Genomic DNA, 16,252 nt, shown 5'->3' on the forward strand with positions numbered 1-16,252 from the left:
AAAATCCAGATGTATCTTCCTGTTTTTTTACAAACTTTTAGGAAGTTAGAGCAGAATACAGGTGCATTAATTTTATTACAATCGTTTCCCCCAAAACTGACAGATTTGCATGTGATCTGCCTGTTACAGGGCCTGAGCGATCACAGAGTGGTATACTCTGTACAAAGCCAGAAGGGCTTTAACTTGTTGTTAAAGTACCTGTCTAAACACATTTTTTTAAAAAGTTAAAGATTAAACTTTTAAACACATATACATGTACATGATCAAATCTCGGTTTGTTTGACTTTCGACTCAATTTCTTTCTCAATCTCTTTCTCCCTCATTCTACAGATCTACTTTCCCTTTTCTAGAGCTTTTGCAATCATTCATTTTCCCTGTTTTGTATCCTTCTTTCTTTTTGTCTTTTACTATTTTCCTCTATTTGTTTTTTTTTTTTTTTTAAATCCCCCCCCCCCCCCCAATTTGGAATTTCTTAGCTACATTTTTGTCTAAGCATTTCCAAGCATACTTCATGTTTTATTGTAAAACAGCATCTGAGGAACTACATGTAACACTTCAACAAGCTCTGCTTCAAATTAGTTCCTCTTTTCTCGTGCTATTTCCATTATATTTATTGTTTCATTGCATATTTGTTGTAATATAATTATTCTTGTATTATGTTTTGCATAAAAAATAAAATCATTTGAATCATTTGAATCAAAGTATATGAGTTTAATAATGGCCTTCTGGCTCCAAACAGACAATATATAGTTACCAACAACCATGGTCGGCTTCCTATGTAGACCTGTCTGGAAATTTGATTCATCCTGAACATAATTTTGACTTTGAGACCTCACTTTCAGCTCCATTAAAAAAAAAATTGTTTAGTGCACATGTATTTCGAGATTAAATCTTGGCAGTCTAAAATAGACCAGGATGCAACAGAGTAGTCTTTAAATCATATCTTTGGAGCCAAAAATAGACCAAAAATCATTACAGAAATCTGTAAAACCATTCTTTGTTATAGATCTACATGTACACTGTACATTGTACTCATACTTACTGTAGTACATGTAGAAGTGATGTCAACAAAAGTGTGAACACTTTGCTTGAATTAATCTATGAATATTTGGAGAATACAAGTATAAGTTCCTATTAGCAGGTGAAACTTGTTTATTTGTAGAAAATGAACAAAACTCTGCGACGATTATATTTATCGATAATATTGTATCCAAGTACATGTACATACAGGGTAGATACATTGGAAAAGTTCAGTCCCTGATCATACAGTGACTAACAGAGGGGCAGGAAAGCATTAATAATCCTTTCCCTTTGATCACCGTAGTGATAGTTACTTGTATGGGACTTCAGTTGGACTAGTCTTGTCTGTATTAAACTGTATACTACTACACTGATGAATATAAAATGTGCACATTCTTGGCATCAGTTTACCTTCAAGCTACAACAACACACTAACTGGTAAAAGAGCTCTGGTAGTCTCGTAATATAACAAACAAATAAATGAATATATCACTGTGAGAAATATCACACTTATACAACATCAAATCCTATAACAGCTCCAAAGAACACACTTTTTTTTTTTTACACCGGTGCATGGTTTTCATACAAAATGCAATAATCCAAAGCCTTCTACATGTACATGTACATGTACGTACATCTTGTTCATAAAAGTTATTAACATGTGATAATTGTGATTTATATATTTTTAGGTTTGATGAGTGATTATACAACTCAATGACTCAATATGTACATGTACATGTGTACATGCAGGCCTATATATATTCCTATACTGTAGTCTTTACACGAGGAGATTGATGTGTGGAGTACATTACATTCCACTTCAACAAATAAAGATTGGTAATCAATTCTTCCATCACCAGTTGACAGCCTATAGGGGCAGTGTATTTGTCTTTGGATCTCTTTGGATCTCTTTGGTTATTAAAACTGTTATGACATTCCAAAGATCAAGGCACTGTTTGTATATTGCCTGCAAATCTCTGCTATAAACACAAAGACACTTCAATGTAATTTGTTTAGTAGATGATACAAATCGAAGAAGATCCACCCTGGTAAAACTGTAAATTGGGATTGTATTTGCCATCTAAAAATAACCATACATGTTTGGTACAGCATTGAACAGTACATGTTACTAGGGCATTTGCTTTAACATCGACCATACGTGTGTGTTACCCGTCGTTGCGTTTTTAGATGATGGGGTACACATTTTCTGTTTGAATTAAAGGTAAAGACCAGTTATGGTCATGCGATTGCATTGTGAAAGAAACGTTGTGGAATCGATCAGAAAAGGTTGATCATCTAGCATCTAGCATCTGCAAGGTTCTGGAATCATCAAAATGATAAGAAATTTGGCACATTCTTCGTAAAGTTACAAGCACTATACACAGAAAGATGTATATGGGACTACCCTATATCTCTCACAGACCATGAGAGAAACAAATTTACCAAATATATGAATTAGTAGGCGGTTTCCCGGCAAATTTTTTATCATCATGTATTAGTCAAAACATATTCTTTCACATGATTGGTAATGAAAGCTTCCATTTCATTTTTTGAAATTGGGGCGTTTCCAATACTGGTCTTTACCTTTAAAATGATATGCAGGGGAAAAGTAGTGATATGTATACATGTACATAACATGTAAAATAAATTACAAAGCACTTAAATGTAACAGCTCTACTGAAGTCTAGATCAATCACCAATCACCATTGTCATTAATGACAGCTTGAAAATGAAATAAAGCCATAATTGATTAAGCAGGGCTCGTTAACACTAAAATGTACTCTGTACCATTCACCTAATAAACATGGGTGCGCGAAATGCTATTATTAATTTCTTTCCTGCTGCTGCTGCTGCTGCTGCAGTTTAAAGGTATGTGAACGAGGCCTAAATGTTGTTTACAATGTATCTTTCATCATTATCTCAAGATGTTAACCAGACTCTGAGGTTAAGTTCATGACATTTAGACAGGAACGTTTCTTTCCTCCAGTGGCACAGGTCCAGGGTCTAGTCAAATTATGGGAAGAAAACAACATCAACTATCTTGTCTCATGCTCTAATGCTCTATTGCCTCTATAGGTCTGTTTTCATCAGCTCAAGTTTGCCAATCAATCCGCCATTTTAACTATCCCGATCGAAGATTAGTCTTCATCAGCCCGCAGTCGCAATTAGCGGGATATTTGGTTGAGAAAATATCCCAAGAAATCTTGGTCTCATTTCCAAAATATCCCACTATTTAGGAAATAGCAGGCTAATTTGCGGCCTTCTGAGCTAGTTTGTTATGAGCGTATCAGTCTGGTGAAGACGCAATTTCGAGCTTCGGGATAATATCCAGAGTCTGAAAATAATGGGTTATTTGACAAACTCTAGCCGATAAGGACAGGCTTAATGACCAGATCCAACCTATACGGATCCGACCCGTAGGGTATTTCATTCACATGTACCTCCTTCCCCTTGCTGGTACAAAGAGTCCTAAACCCTTTCCGCAACAATCATTCAAAATTTTGTGGTTTGGCTCAATAACTTTTGATTCAGAGAATGAAAGCCTGTAAACAATAAGCCAGATGCCTGAGTAGAAAGGGCATACCGGTAGGTATCTGCACGCAATGCATCCATTTTTGTTTCATCACTATATCGCATTTGACGGTATGAATTTAAAAAAGGAAAATAAACATTGAGAGATTCAAAATCTTAGTTTTTTTAATCAATATTTGGCAATTTTTTCATCTTTTCGACAACACCCTCGCACATAATATTTTATTTCAGCTACGGTGTGCTCAGTAAAATAAAAATGTCTTTGATGCCAATTTAAAGAACATTATGTGATCAATTTAGCCTAAAAATAAATCATATCCTGACTCCTGAGAGGGATCATATGATCTATAATGCAATGTACAGTACAATGTACATGTTTGGGCAAATTATGCATTGCATACTTTACATGTTCATCATCCTCATAGGTCTGCCACTCAAACAATAGCAGATCCCTTTAAAAGACCACTTTAGCCAATACCTGGTATAAATAATAAAAGTCCACATTTCATAGGAATAAAAGATTTCAGGAGTTTCTTAAACTGGTCAACAGATGGAGCTATCTTCAGGATGGTAGGTAATTGGTTTCAGAGTGTAATTATCAAGCAATTTTTTTTGAGAGTCGATGCAAAGAGAGGATGGTGAGCATGCCTCTTCCCCATATACTGTACATGTATGATGATGATGATGATGATGATCCATCACACTTATGGCGCTATTTCTCTGTTTAAAACATTCAAAGTTGCCCGCTCCTCCAATAGTTAAATGGACTACATGTACTTACTCTACAAGATGGGTTTTGATGCCTGCTTTGAAACTTTCTAGCTTGTCGGTGTTGCAACGAACAAGAGGGAAGGAGTTCCAGAGGCATGGAGCAAATGAAGAGAAGGCTAGATCACTATATATCCGGAGTCATGTACGTGGAATTTGGAGAAGATATCTGCAATGCATTTAGTTCTACAACACTTGCTACATGTGTACATAAAGCGACAACTGCTCTGTGTCCAATTTCAAGATATCTGCAATGCATTTAGTTCTACAACACTTGCTACATGTGTACATAAAGCGACAACTGCTCTGTGTCCAATTTCCTATGTACACTGTACACTCAATGTATTCCTAACATAAAGCCTGTACCGAGCACCATACATGTACCATCTAGTATATCTACATGTAAACTAAACATCACTAAAACCAAATCACAACCTTAACCCTAAATCTCACCTTTCACAAATGTTGAAGGAGCAACTATCGAACCACAATTCATGTGTATCATTATTGATGACTATGTAATAACAGATCAAGGAGAGCGACAAAAAAACCTGACACACTGAAGTACTGATTATTTGATCCTTGAGAGGTTAGAAGGAACTGTCTGCTAGTAAATTCATAATATTTTTTTCCCCTTCTTCCTTAAAGATGAAGTTGAGTTCTAGTCATGTGATTGCATTGTGAAAGAATCGGGTGTGGTTCGGTCAGAAAAAGTTGATCATGTAGCATATTGTATTGGTGTGTACTGTAAGGGACTGAAATCATCAAAATGATAAGAAATTTGGCCCAGTCTTGGTAAAGAAAGGCCAAGTAAAAAATATTCATATTTAGCGTCCCCGCCCGCTTCCTTTTTTGGGGGCTGCCTCCTTTTTTTCTTTCTTTTTTTGTAATAATTTTTTTTTTTTTTTGAATAAAAAAACATGAAAAACACTGCTAAAATGATCTACCGGTATTTCTGATTTAAACAAAAAAAAATGCTGGTGGCCATTTTGAAAAATAGCCCGACTGTCAGGGAAAATGTACCAAGCGGCCATTTTGAGCGGCCATTTTGAAGAAAACAAAGAAGAAAAAAAGGGCCTCCTCCTTCCTATTTTTCAAAAAGGCAGGACGCAAAACATGTTGTTTTTTTTTATTTGGCCTGACAAGCACTGTACATGTACAGTACATAAACATGTGACATAAAAATGAGGTCCTCATTTTAAAGGGAAAGTTGAGTTCTGTTTTCATATCGCAAATGCATGGTTATTGCTCTTATTCTTATCTACCGGTATGACATTTCTAGTGCCCTTTTAGGACCTAAAATTGCTAAGAAAGTAATTTTGGACCCCAAAATGTGTGAAATTTAGCCAATACGATCATACCAATTCAGCTCTACTTTAACAAAAATACGGTGACCGTTAATTAATTAATAAATTAATAATAACAATACATGGGCCACCTGATTGTGCGTAATATAACCAACACAAAAAAGCCAACAAAAAAGCCAACATCGCCATTGCCTGAAATTCAACGTAAAAGGCGCTATTTTGTCTTTTCAACAGCATTCAACGGCTGATTCAAATCATGTAATATTTGTGGTGGTATACAAGTATTAGAAATTATTATATTTATGGATTTTTTAGCCGTCTCTGAACTGATTTTGATCAAACAAAGATGATTTTGTCATTTAAATTGTATGTTCTTTCAAATTTGACACCCAGTTTTTCATTACCTCACAAAAAAATTGTTTTGTGTAGCGCCCTCTGCAACAGAAATGAACTATCCCTATAAGCTGTTACATGTCATATTTAGAATATGAAAGAATATGAAGGCATTTGAAGAGCCATGCTTTTCAGGGAACATTTTTTCTCTGTTGTTCTTCCACACTTGCAAAATAACCAATGAAAACGTTTCACCTCTCCCAAGAACTCAACCTTCTCTTTAACTGAACGCTAAAATAAAAGTTTATCTGTTCAGATGTTCTCTTCAATTCTTGGGGTGATACACACTGTAGCTCCACTTCATTTACATTATGTACAACGTATATTTACATACAGGTACATGAAATGTACATGAATGTAGACGGCTAGATACATACAGTACATGTATGTACATTGTTTACAACATATTCAAAAGCTCTAAACATTTCCTAATGACTGTGATGATATCAATGAAATTTCCCATCTAAGGCTTGTTTACAACAAAAAGTAATATTACTATAGAAATTTAATTGTAAATCATAACATTATTCCAAGACAATGTCAAAACATGTCAAAGACATTTAACATATTTTGTAAATATGTTTGTGTTTGCGTATATATCATTACATCTCCTGGCTGAGTGATGCATTCTAGATGCCCACATTTCAACTAAAGGCCACAGCCCCGCCCATCCACACACAGAGTGCCAAGTTTCTATGTGAAATTGTGACAAGGGCATGCTGGGACAGGCAACAACCCAACACATCAAATGTCAATCATAACCAGTCACCTCGATTTTATAAACAGCAAACCACAGCTGTAAACGTAAACATTCAGATGATGATTATAGCAGGTACAAATTGGTAAATGTATATACATTTAGTTTATATCAAGTTTGAAATTTGAACCTTTATCTAAAATGTACAAGTAGGTTTACACTCGGTATTAAGTCATACAATGTAGAATCTAGCATTCGGGTTGAACAATTCCAGATTAGAAGGTGTTCCATTGTCTGCTCATCCTAAATGGCGCACAGTTTGTACTTTTTCATTAAATGTATATCACCACATCTGCCTCACAAATTATATTTAAACACATACTGTATATTTGGTGTACTGTCTGATGTAATCAAATCCCATTGGTTTCTACCAGTCATATTGAGAAACTGGAAAACCTTCCAAAGTGCATAAGTATACAACAAGTGAGAGTGTCAAAACTATCACTTACCCAGTATTCTACAACTTAGCCAATATTGAAATAATGTAAACACAACTGCTAATCAATATAAGTTACCTGGGTAGAGTACGTGTACGATGAAACAACGAATGGAGAGTATTATTTTGTTTAGAAACAAATATTGCACTACACCATCTTCATCAAATCCCAATTGGCTAATGTTTTGATGCTGTTCAATTTTCATCTATTAAAACTCTCCCTTGACATAAAAAATCTATTAGATTAATTTCAGACAGTTTTGTGACTGTTCCTATTCGGCAGACTGAAGTAAGCAGCCAATTTTCTGATCGCCAGTGGTTGTCGTTTTGGCGATTAATGCTCCCTGTATGTCAGACAGCTGGTATAAACAGGCTGCTTACTTAAGTTTTCCAATTCTCATCTGAGGAAGGAAGATGTCTGATTTCTAGTAGGTCTTTTCTAGACATCGATACTGTTACAGGTACACTTTCCCTTTGGATGTGATAAAAGAACTTTAAAATCATTAATTACAACCATCCTGATGGAACTCTGTCATAAGATATCATACATGTTTACAGATTTCCCCTCTCAGCAACAAGAGGGCAGCACATAGCAAGAGTCATTTTTGTCCACCCAAAAAAGAACAAAGAATTTACCAAAGGCAAAAATTAATGCTTTAAATGCCAAATTTCCTAACTTTACGGTTTGGCAACGATACAGAGGGAATTACCCAGTCAGTCCTATTATACTTTCCATCCTTTACATGTAGAACTAGTTATTATTTTTATGTATCCTGTTGTTACATATTAATATTGTGTAGCAGACGTCTATGTTTTTGTTTCACTATCATGAGTTAGTCTTACCATCAAGCAGTCGAGGAGGGTCCGTCTTTACTACATCACCATCTTTGCTGGAGTCTTCTATGATTCTGAATACAGACGGGATGATGCGATGCAGAACAGTACTTGTTCGCTTTGGTAATGCAGGCTGCATGGTAGTAAAGAAAAAGAGAAGAGTTGTAATGAGGGCCAAGTCATAAACTTTTTGTTCTTAAAACTGGTTTTAAAAAATTAATGACCAGTTTTGTCATAAAACTATTGCATGCTCTATAAAGTTACCAAAAAAAAATCAATCACTGAAATGTCCTGCAAGAGCAAAACAGCTCTCATCATCAATACCTTATCAACCATACTACACTCCTTAATCGCCAAGCTTGACATGATGTGTACAATGTGATCATCTCTTTACGAGCAAGCATAATCTGCAAACTTTTTCAAGTACTTTTTTAATGTAGGATAATCATAACACATCAGGTCAATATGATACCATCTCTAATTCTCTACATCATCTTGATCAAGTAAACATGTTCAGCTTTTTATTATCATCCCATGCTCATGGCAGCCAGTGATCTCGCTTCTTTAACACTGACACACACATTCAAGAACATGCACTGACAATCCTAGCATATTGTTCAAAGTCGCTGCTGTATCTAGTCACTCATACGACGTGAGAGACGGCAAGTTATCCTGGGTATATTTGGGGTATGTACAGGTGTACAAATGTATGTGAATATAAGTGTAAATTACCCACTTTTAAGCCATTGCTGTGGCATTTGTTTCTAGGAACAATGGCTGCTTTATCAGGTTTGGTTTTCCATGCATGTATGGATAGCCTAATAATAAGGGCATGGTGATAATATGAAATAGTCTATGTATGTACATGTATGATATTGATATTGATGAAAGTGATTAGTTTAGCATACTTACATATAGGTGCACGCACAGAGTTCGCTGAATTTAGCGAACTCCCTGCTCGCGCGCAATTTTACTCTAATCCCTATCACCGTAAGTATTAAAAAAGTATAAAATTGTCAACGTGAAAACATATTTTCTTGTGTACTCTACATGTATTTGCATTTTAGGCAGAACCAAAATTGCGAACTCTGGTATTACCGGTAAAGAGATCAGTGTTTCTTGAATGTAAATCGCACGTTAACTCATTATCATCAGGAACATGTGGAAAGGAAGCAAATCGTGATTACTCCGGTATCAAAATCTCATATTTTTGGTTAAATTATTGACTGATTTCAAAGTGCTTTGTATAAGAAGAAAGAAGTGTCTACTAGCAAACTCTGAAGCCTGTATGCAATGTTTGTCGGGTGTGGTGCGGGAAGGGGTGCTTGTTTACCTACATGTAGTACCCTCTTCGTGCAGGGGTATGGGTGCTAAGGTTAGGCAATATCAATATCATATTTCATATTATCACCTAGGCGCATATTTTATATGGCTATTGTGCAAGTGATAATCTGATTCTGACAAGGGGGATTAGGATTTTAAAGGCCACAGATGCAGATCTTAACTTTGGCTTTTTTGGACCAGGACCAAAGCCATAGCCAACACCACTCTAATTCTAAACATGACCAAATATTGTATTTATTGCACAACAAAAAACAAAAACAAACAAACAAAACAAGACCAACAAATATTTTTAAAATTAAAGGTTTTTTTTAAAACAAAAATAAATATGCTTTAGTGTCAGGTGCAGGCTCCTACAAAACAACCACACCAGCCGAATAAGTATATAAATACATTTCCACAGATGTCTCATCAGCATCTCCTACAGTCAGACTACAGTACAATCATGACAATGCTGCATCATATTCATACATGTAGGAGTAATATCAAAATAACAATCTTCAAAGTTCAGACGTAGATCGTGCAAATATATAGTCCAGCTGCTCAATATCCAATACCAGCCAGTCGACACCATGGGCCCGGCGCGGCCCGCCCCGGTCCGATCCGGGCGGCCGGGGATGCGGTAAGCTAGTGGGTAGGAAAGAGCCGTAGAATCGTCGCGGATGCCCGTGCGCTACCAGTACCACTACTTGCAGTGCCAGTGCCAGTGGGAGTGACAACAATGTAAATTGTGCTTACCTTCTGTTTCTTTTTCTCCTCTTCTGCTACGTACAAACTTTCATTCAAATACGATTTGAATGAACCGGTATTTCTGTTTAGAGACATGCTGAATTCTGAATGACGAAGGAACCAATATTATATAAAAGTAAATTAGAAAAAGGTCTTGAAGTATGATGATACCGGTGGACGTAAATACCTATCTGTCCACCGCCATGTTTCCGCACAAATTGCATTGACAGGTCAAAAGGTCATCCAGTCGACGGGCGTTTCACATACATGCACTTAATTGTGTAGCCTTGAATTACAGCTTTTATTTGAACGAAATTTCATCACATGACCACGCCCTTTTTATGAAATTCTAACATCTCTCGCTCGCTACTGATGGATATTGTAGACGGCGATCCTGGAGGACCCCCCCCCCCCCCCCCCCACACACACACACAGAAGGCTTTCCTAATAACGTATATGCATGATTTATATTAACATAATCTTCATTTCAGTTGAAGTCTATCCACCTTTCTGCTCGCAAAAGGGAAATTCCCATTTTTAAATTATACGTTGAGATAGTAGAAGGAATTAAACGAGGTATGTGCAGGCCACTTCTCACGAATTTCAAGTTTTAAGTATAACTTAGGAGAAAGAAACACTTCAAGTCAAACAGTTCTTTCCTATTAGACGGAAACGCAAAATAACCGGCCCTCGAACATACTTTTATTTAAGAATTAAATTCCACTTGATTCCACCCCTTATCATTTACCAATATAGTAAATTAGTTTCGGAGGGTTTCTTCGGGAAATGTAGGCCTATATAATAGGCCCTATTTTCTCCTATATGATAACACAAGTAACACAAGATTTTAGTTATTCGAAATTATGAAAGCTGTTGTTATAGTTCAAGGAATTAGGCTACTAGAATATAAGGGCTACCCATCCCATCAAAATGCAGCACCCCCCCCCCCCCCGTAAAAGAACACACAAATGAAGGTTTGATTGACATACATATTATACAGTCATGATGACATATTTGAATAAAGTCAAAACAAAACATGTCAGACAATACTATTTTAAATTCACATTCCGAATACCCCCCCGCCCCCTTCCTTCACTTCGCGACGCCCCTTGCACAGTTATGTTAAATTCGGACAAAAGTCAGACTGGGGACGGTACACGATTTTATGAGGAAATGGCAGAGAGGTAAGGGCAAAGCGGGCATGATATGGAAGCATTGGTGTTTCCATATCCCGCTCACGCCCCACCCCCAGTAGGGGTGATCACACACACCACTTTAGTCACATAATTATTTCTAGATACGCACTATGGTTATCTACAATGGGTTCTATCATCCTATTCCAACATTCCTTCCCCTTCACATTTCTTTATTTCCCTCTCTATCTATCGATATCCCTCCATCCACCCCCTCTCCCAATCATCTCTCTCTCTCTCTCTCTCTCTCTCTCTCTCTCTCTCTCTCTCTCTTTTTCTCTCTCTCTCTCTTTCTCACTCCCTTTCTCCTATGTTGATGCTGTCATTTATATTATTGGTATTATAGGGGGCTACAATACGGACCTGCTGACCTATATAGAGTATGCAGGGGCGTGCCCGGGCCTCTAATGTAGGGGCGTATCAAGGAAAGATCGTTGCTATGCTTCTTGGGCAATTTAACTAGGATGATGTTTGCATAATTATTAACACAGATCGTAATTACTGCAGATTGATCATGTAGGATTGTTATAATGTATCATGATTGTTCTCGTTATGTTCAATTTGACACTAATATAGCGTATTTGAAGGAGGCGCATGGGGCATTTGTGACAGAGAAGAAAAACTGTAAGTCAATTATTATTGTCAGGCTGTACTTGAAAATGCACGAAAATTGACATACTCTAAAATACAATAACCATAGTTGAAAAGAAAGAACGATAATCTGCTCGATCGCAACAGAACCTCGCACACTATGTATATTGGCTAGTGATGCCATACTTGCAAGTTGCAACTTATACGACAAGGGGTCATGAGGCGCCCCCTTTTTTTATAATGTGACGATTGCCTTGGATTTCCGTATAAAGCCTAAAAATATTTTGCCCCTCGTGAGGCCAAGGTCTTGATACGCCATCGCCGTGATAGTTGACTGATTTCCAAACTGAGGGGGCTCAGGTCACAAGTATAAGTGTGGATGGCATTATATTTCGACTGAGAGATCAATTCATTTGTTGGCGGGTATCGGTTAGGGATTAACTTTTTACCCCAAACGTTAGATAATTATTATTATTTCTATACTTATTAATTAATCATTAGTTATTTTATTAAATACTTGTTTTGTACCCCCCCCCCCCCCCAAGAGTGCCAGCGAACGCCCGGAACACTCTCAAACAGGGTAGACTTGAGTTTAATCGATATATAGAGCCATATTTTGTGAATGATTTCTTCTAAAATAGAAGAATGGAGATATGGAAAATTGATAAAACTCACATGATTTAAAATAATAGAGATTCACACTTATTTCATGCCGATAAATTGCAATCTAGGAACTGTAAAGGATAATTGACTTAATGCGACTATGTCCACTGTGAGTATTATATTTATTTTCTTCTTTTCTTCATCCTCTCCTCCTCCTATAATACCCTCATGGGCTTCTTCGTCCTCCTTTTCCTCGCTTCTTCTTCTTCTTCTTCTTCTTCTTCTTCTTCTTCTTCTTCTTCTTCTTCTTCTTCTTTTTCTTCTTCTTCTTCTTCTTCTTCTTCTTCTTCTTCTTCTTCTTCTTCTTCTTCTTCTTCTTCTTCTTCTTCTTCTTCTTCTTCTTCTTCTTCTTCTTCTTCTTCTTCTTCTTCTTCTTCTTCTTCTTCTTCTTCTTCCTCCATCTCCTCCTTCTTCCACTAATACCAAGTACAACTGACTATTTGCTGACTTAGTTGATGGAGTCTTTATCCTCAGTTGTGCTTCAACCCAAAGCATACTGTTCTCCCCTCCTGTTCCCTGTCTAATTACTACTTTTTCAATATTTCTAAATTTTCCCATAAAATTGGTGTTTTCTCCAACTGTAAGACTTTCTTTCAGGATTTTTGTTTAATGACATACAGCATCGGTAACGGTGTCAATGCCCTGCGTAGTATATACCTTGTGCCAAAAAGGAAAAAGATGTCAATTATTCAGAAATAAGAACTGGATATAATCTTATTGAGCCATGTTGTGAATAGAGAAGGGGCTAGTCTGATTAAACTCTCCCGTGGGACAAACTATATGTTAGAAGACAGCTTTATCAAGATTTATCTTTTAGCTACACAGGTCGTGGAAGCGTTGCATTTATGCATGACTTGCCGAAAATGTTAAAGTTCTTGAAGATAAGTTGTTTATTCATTATTCATACATTCTCGGTTATAGAGGGGACAGGGGAGCTCACCACCCTTCCCCCCATAAATTCTGCAAGCCTCCCACTCCCCCCCCCCCCCCCCATTTTTTTACACACATAGGAATTGAAAGTAAGAATCTCTAAGCCCCAGCGCCCCCCCCCCCACAAAAAAAAACACTCTATAGAACCGCACCTGATAATCATTCGTATATGCTGCTCGTAATTATCAGTTATTCTCTCCTTTTGCTTATAAAAAATTATTTGTCCTGTTCAATCCTGTGTATCCTCCGTTCTCACAGCATTTATTGGAGTAAATTATGCAATTATTTACAACATTTAATGATATAATCTACAGAACTTTTAATAGAATACTTTATTATTGTAGCCACCAAATGTGCCCACCACATAATTGTAAAGGAAAATACTCATATCATACAATATTATTGCTAAACAAGTTTTAAATAAGACTGTTTTATTGCTTCGTACATTGAAGGGCGTTATAACGATGACAGAATCACGAGAATTAATTGTAAATGTGTTCCGAGGTTCACTAACATTTATTTAAAGAAACTAGCTGTAATCATGATTATATCAAATTATAATGTCAAATTTGCTTTGGTGTGTAGACATTTCAACAAAGACAGGAAAATAAAATGAAAAACACGAGGCGACATTTCCGCATACTAAATAGTGACTTCCAACATCTGAAATCAGTTATTGATGATAACTTATAAAGGCAACCGGATGCATATTTAATAACATTTTAATCATGTGAATATATATATATATATATATATATATATATATATATATATATATATATATATATATATATTATGTGTCATGTGCAGTCTGTTTTAAATTTTGCTTAATGAGGCTTACTCTTTTTTTATAGTTATGCTTTCTTCCTTTTTTCCTCCTCATTCGTCCTGCCTCGTTCAATACTTCTAATTCACCCGACCTACCAAGAATATGCAAAATAATATGCACCACAGACTGAAAATATCAAGAAGTTGATAAAGATGAAAGTATTCCCCCGGACCCGGGGGGGGGGGGTGGGGTGCCATTTCGCATGCTTTAGACTAGATATCTATCCACTTAATAAACAGGTCTACAAGTAAGAGTGCACGGTCATTTAGGGAGTAATAATTTTTAGGGATTACTTCGTTTCGGCGTGCAAACCCGTGCACACTAAAAAATCAAAATATAACTAAAAATCAAAAATCAACATAAACGAACAAAAAATGAAATTCGCTCTCAAGGGAGTCATTCAACCATTACTTTGAGTATAATTTTGGAGTAGATTTAACTCCAAAACGACGTGATCGCTGAAATGACCCCTGAACAGGTATTGTACTTATTATGCAGTTGCCAGTTTAACATGTGTAGTGATCTTTTCTCCCTTGCCGTTCAAAACTCAGGGGCGCACCCCAGATTCACCCCATGACGAATACGTCATAATATTATTTTAGTAGCAAGAAACTTAAATATGCCAAATGGCCATGATGACTATATGGAAGTAGGCATAGTTTGACATCATAATATCTTCTCCATGCCAGATCCGGTTGCCTAACGAGAAATGTCAATCTAAGACGCTTACTCACCATGACCTGCTTGCTCACCATGTTGATGTAGAGTCGAGTGCCTGACCTAAATCGGTCAGTTTCTTTCTGTAAGACGTAACATTCACCTCATCCAAACGTTAATGATGTCTACATGAACCTTTGTAGTCATTTATTGAATCATATACGACCTATAGAACTATGCTCATTGTATTTTCAATGCTAGCCTTCGAATTTATCATCGTAGACGTTTATATATCAAAGTCTATGGTACACATATACATGTAATAACTTGTTTTCTCAAAACATGGAATTAGAACTTTGCACTTACCCAGCTTAGAAGACCAAAGTGTGACATAAAGTTATTATTTTCCATGATCCTGAATGAAGTCGATATATTTAGTATCCAATAATACAATTAATTATTGATCAACTGCCGGGCAACTATGTAAACGCCTGTGGGAGAACGTTTACAATCCGTAGCACAGAAAAATCCACTCAAAGTCAAACGTGTCCTATGCATGAGAGGTGAAAAGGTGCACCTTTGTATCACAGGCATGCAAGTGATGCTCACACGCATCTATATAAATCAGCAACCTAGATCGCTGTTTGTGAAGTGTTTCAAACTTCCAAGTTCACATCTGCTAATTCCAAACTATCCAAGGCTGATTCTGGAAAGGTCAGAGGCGAACGACACCATAACCTGTTGCAGACATTCGCCTCATGCTATCAAAGCAGAAAGTTTCTCTGATGTCTTCCGCGTGTCTGCATTTTAAGTTATAGTCCATGGGAGAGAGACAACAAAGTTTGAAGAAAGTTAGACAGCGCGAAAGAACGAGCGGTGAAAAGCACATCCGATTCGTAATTGCGCCTGCATGTGTTGCAGTTGGCCCTAGCTACTGCACTAGGTCGAGTAGATACGTCTTTGCCAACGGATCCCGTCTGATGATGAGTGATCGGGTAATACAGACAGTTGCGACAGACAAACAGGGAGAGAGAGAGTGAGAAGGAGAGAGAGAGAGAGAGAGAGAGAGAGAGAGAGGGAGATGGAACTCGAAGAGACAAAGAGATACACCGTTACATGGTTAGAGAGGCAGAGGTATATGCAGAGAGAGGTGGGGGAGTCAGATAGAGAGAGTGAGGGAGAAAGAAAGTGAAGGGGGGGGGGGGAGGAATGGGAGAAGGGTTTATATTTACACATCCATTATTAGTATTAAACGTACACTCACCTTTGTTT

At 37.0% G+C, this 16,252-nt stretch overlaps 1 protein-coding gene across 2 annotated transcripts in view; it reads right to left on the reverse strand.

Annotated features, from left to right (window-relative positions):
• Positions 1-15,510, reverse strand: part of LOC763789 (myotubularin-related protein 10-A) — a 76,972-nt gene extending 61,462 nt beyond the window's left edge. Inside the window, exons 1-2 of one of the 2 annotated variants that reach the window (XM_030976463.1) lie at positions 15,347-15,510; positions 8,057-8,180 (exon numbers count right to left, since the gene is read on the reverse strand). In XM_030976463.1, coding sequence (XP_030832323.1) covers positions 8,057-8,180; positions 15,347-15,391 — 169 coding nt within the window. In that variant the 5' untranslated portion in view covers positions 15,392-15,510. Of the gene's footprint in view, positions 1-8,056; positions 8,181-10,126; positions 10,347-15,346 lie in introns of those variants that run through there. The other variant, XM_030976462.1, reaches the window with a different exon arrangement.
• Positions 15,511-16,252: the final 742 nt, after the last annotated feature.

The sequence above is a fragment of the Strongylocentrotus purpuratus genome, unplaced genomic scaffold (genome assembly GCF_000002235.5).
Source record: "Strongylocentrotus purpuratus isolate Spur 01 unplaced genomic scaffold, Spur_5.0 spur5_scaffold_9, whole genome shotgun sequence".
NCBI lineage: Eukaryota > Metazoa > Echinodermata > Echinoidea > Camarodonta > Strongylocentrotidae > Strongylocentrotus > Strongylocentrotus purpuratus.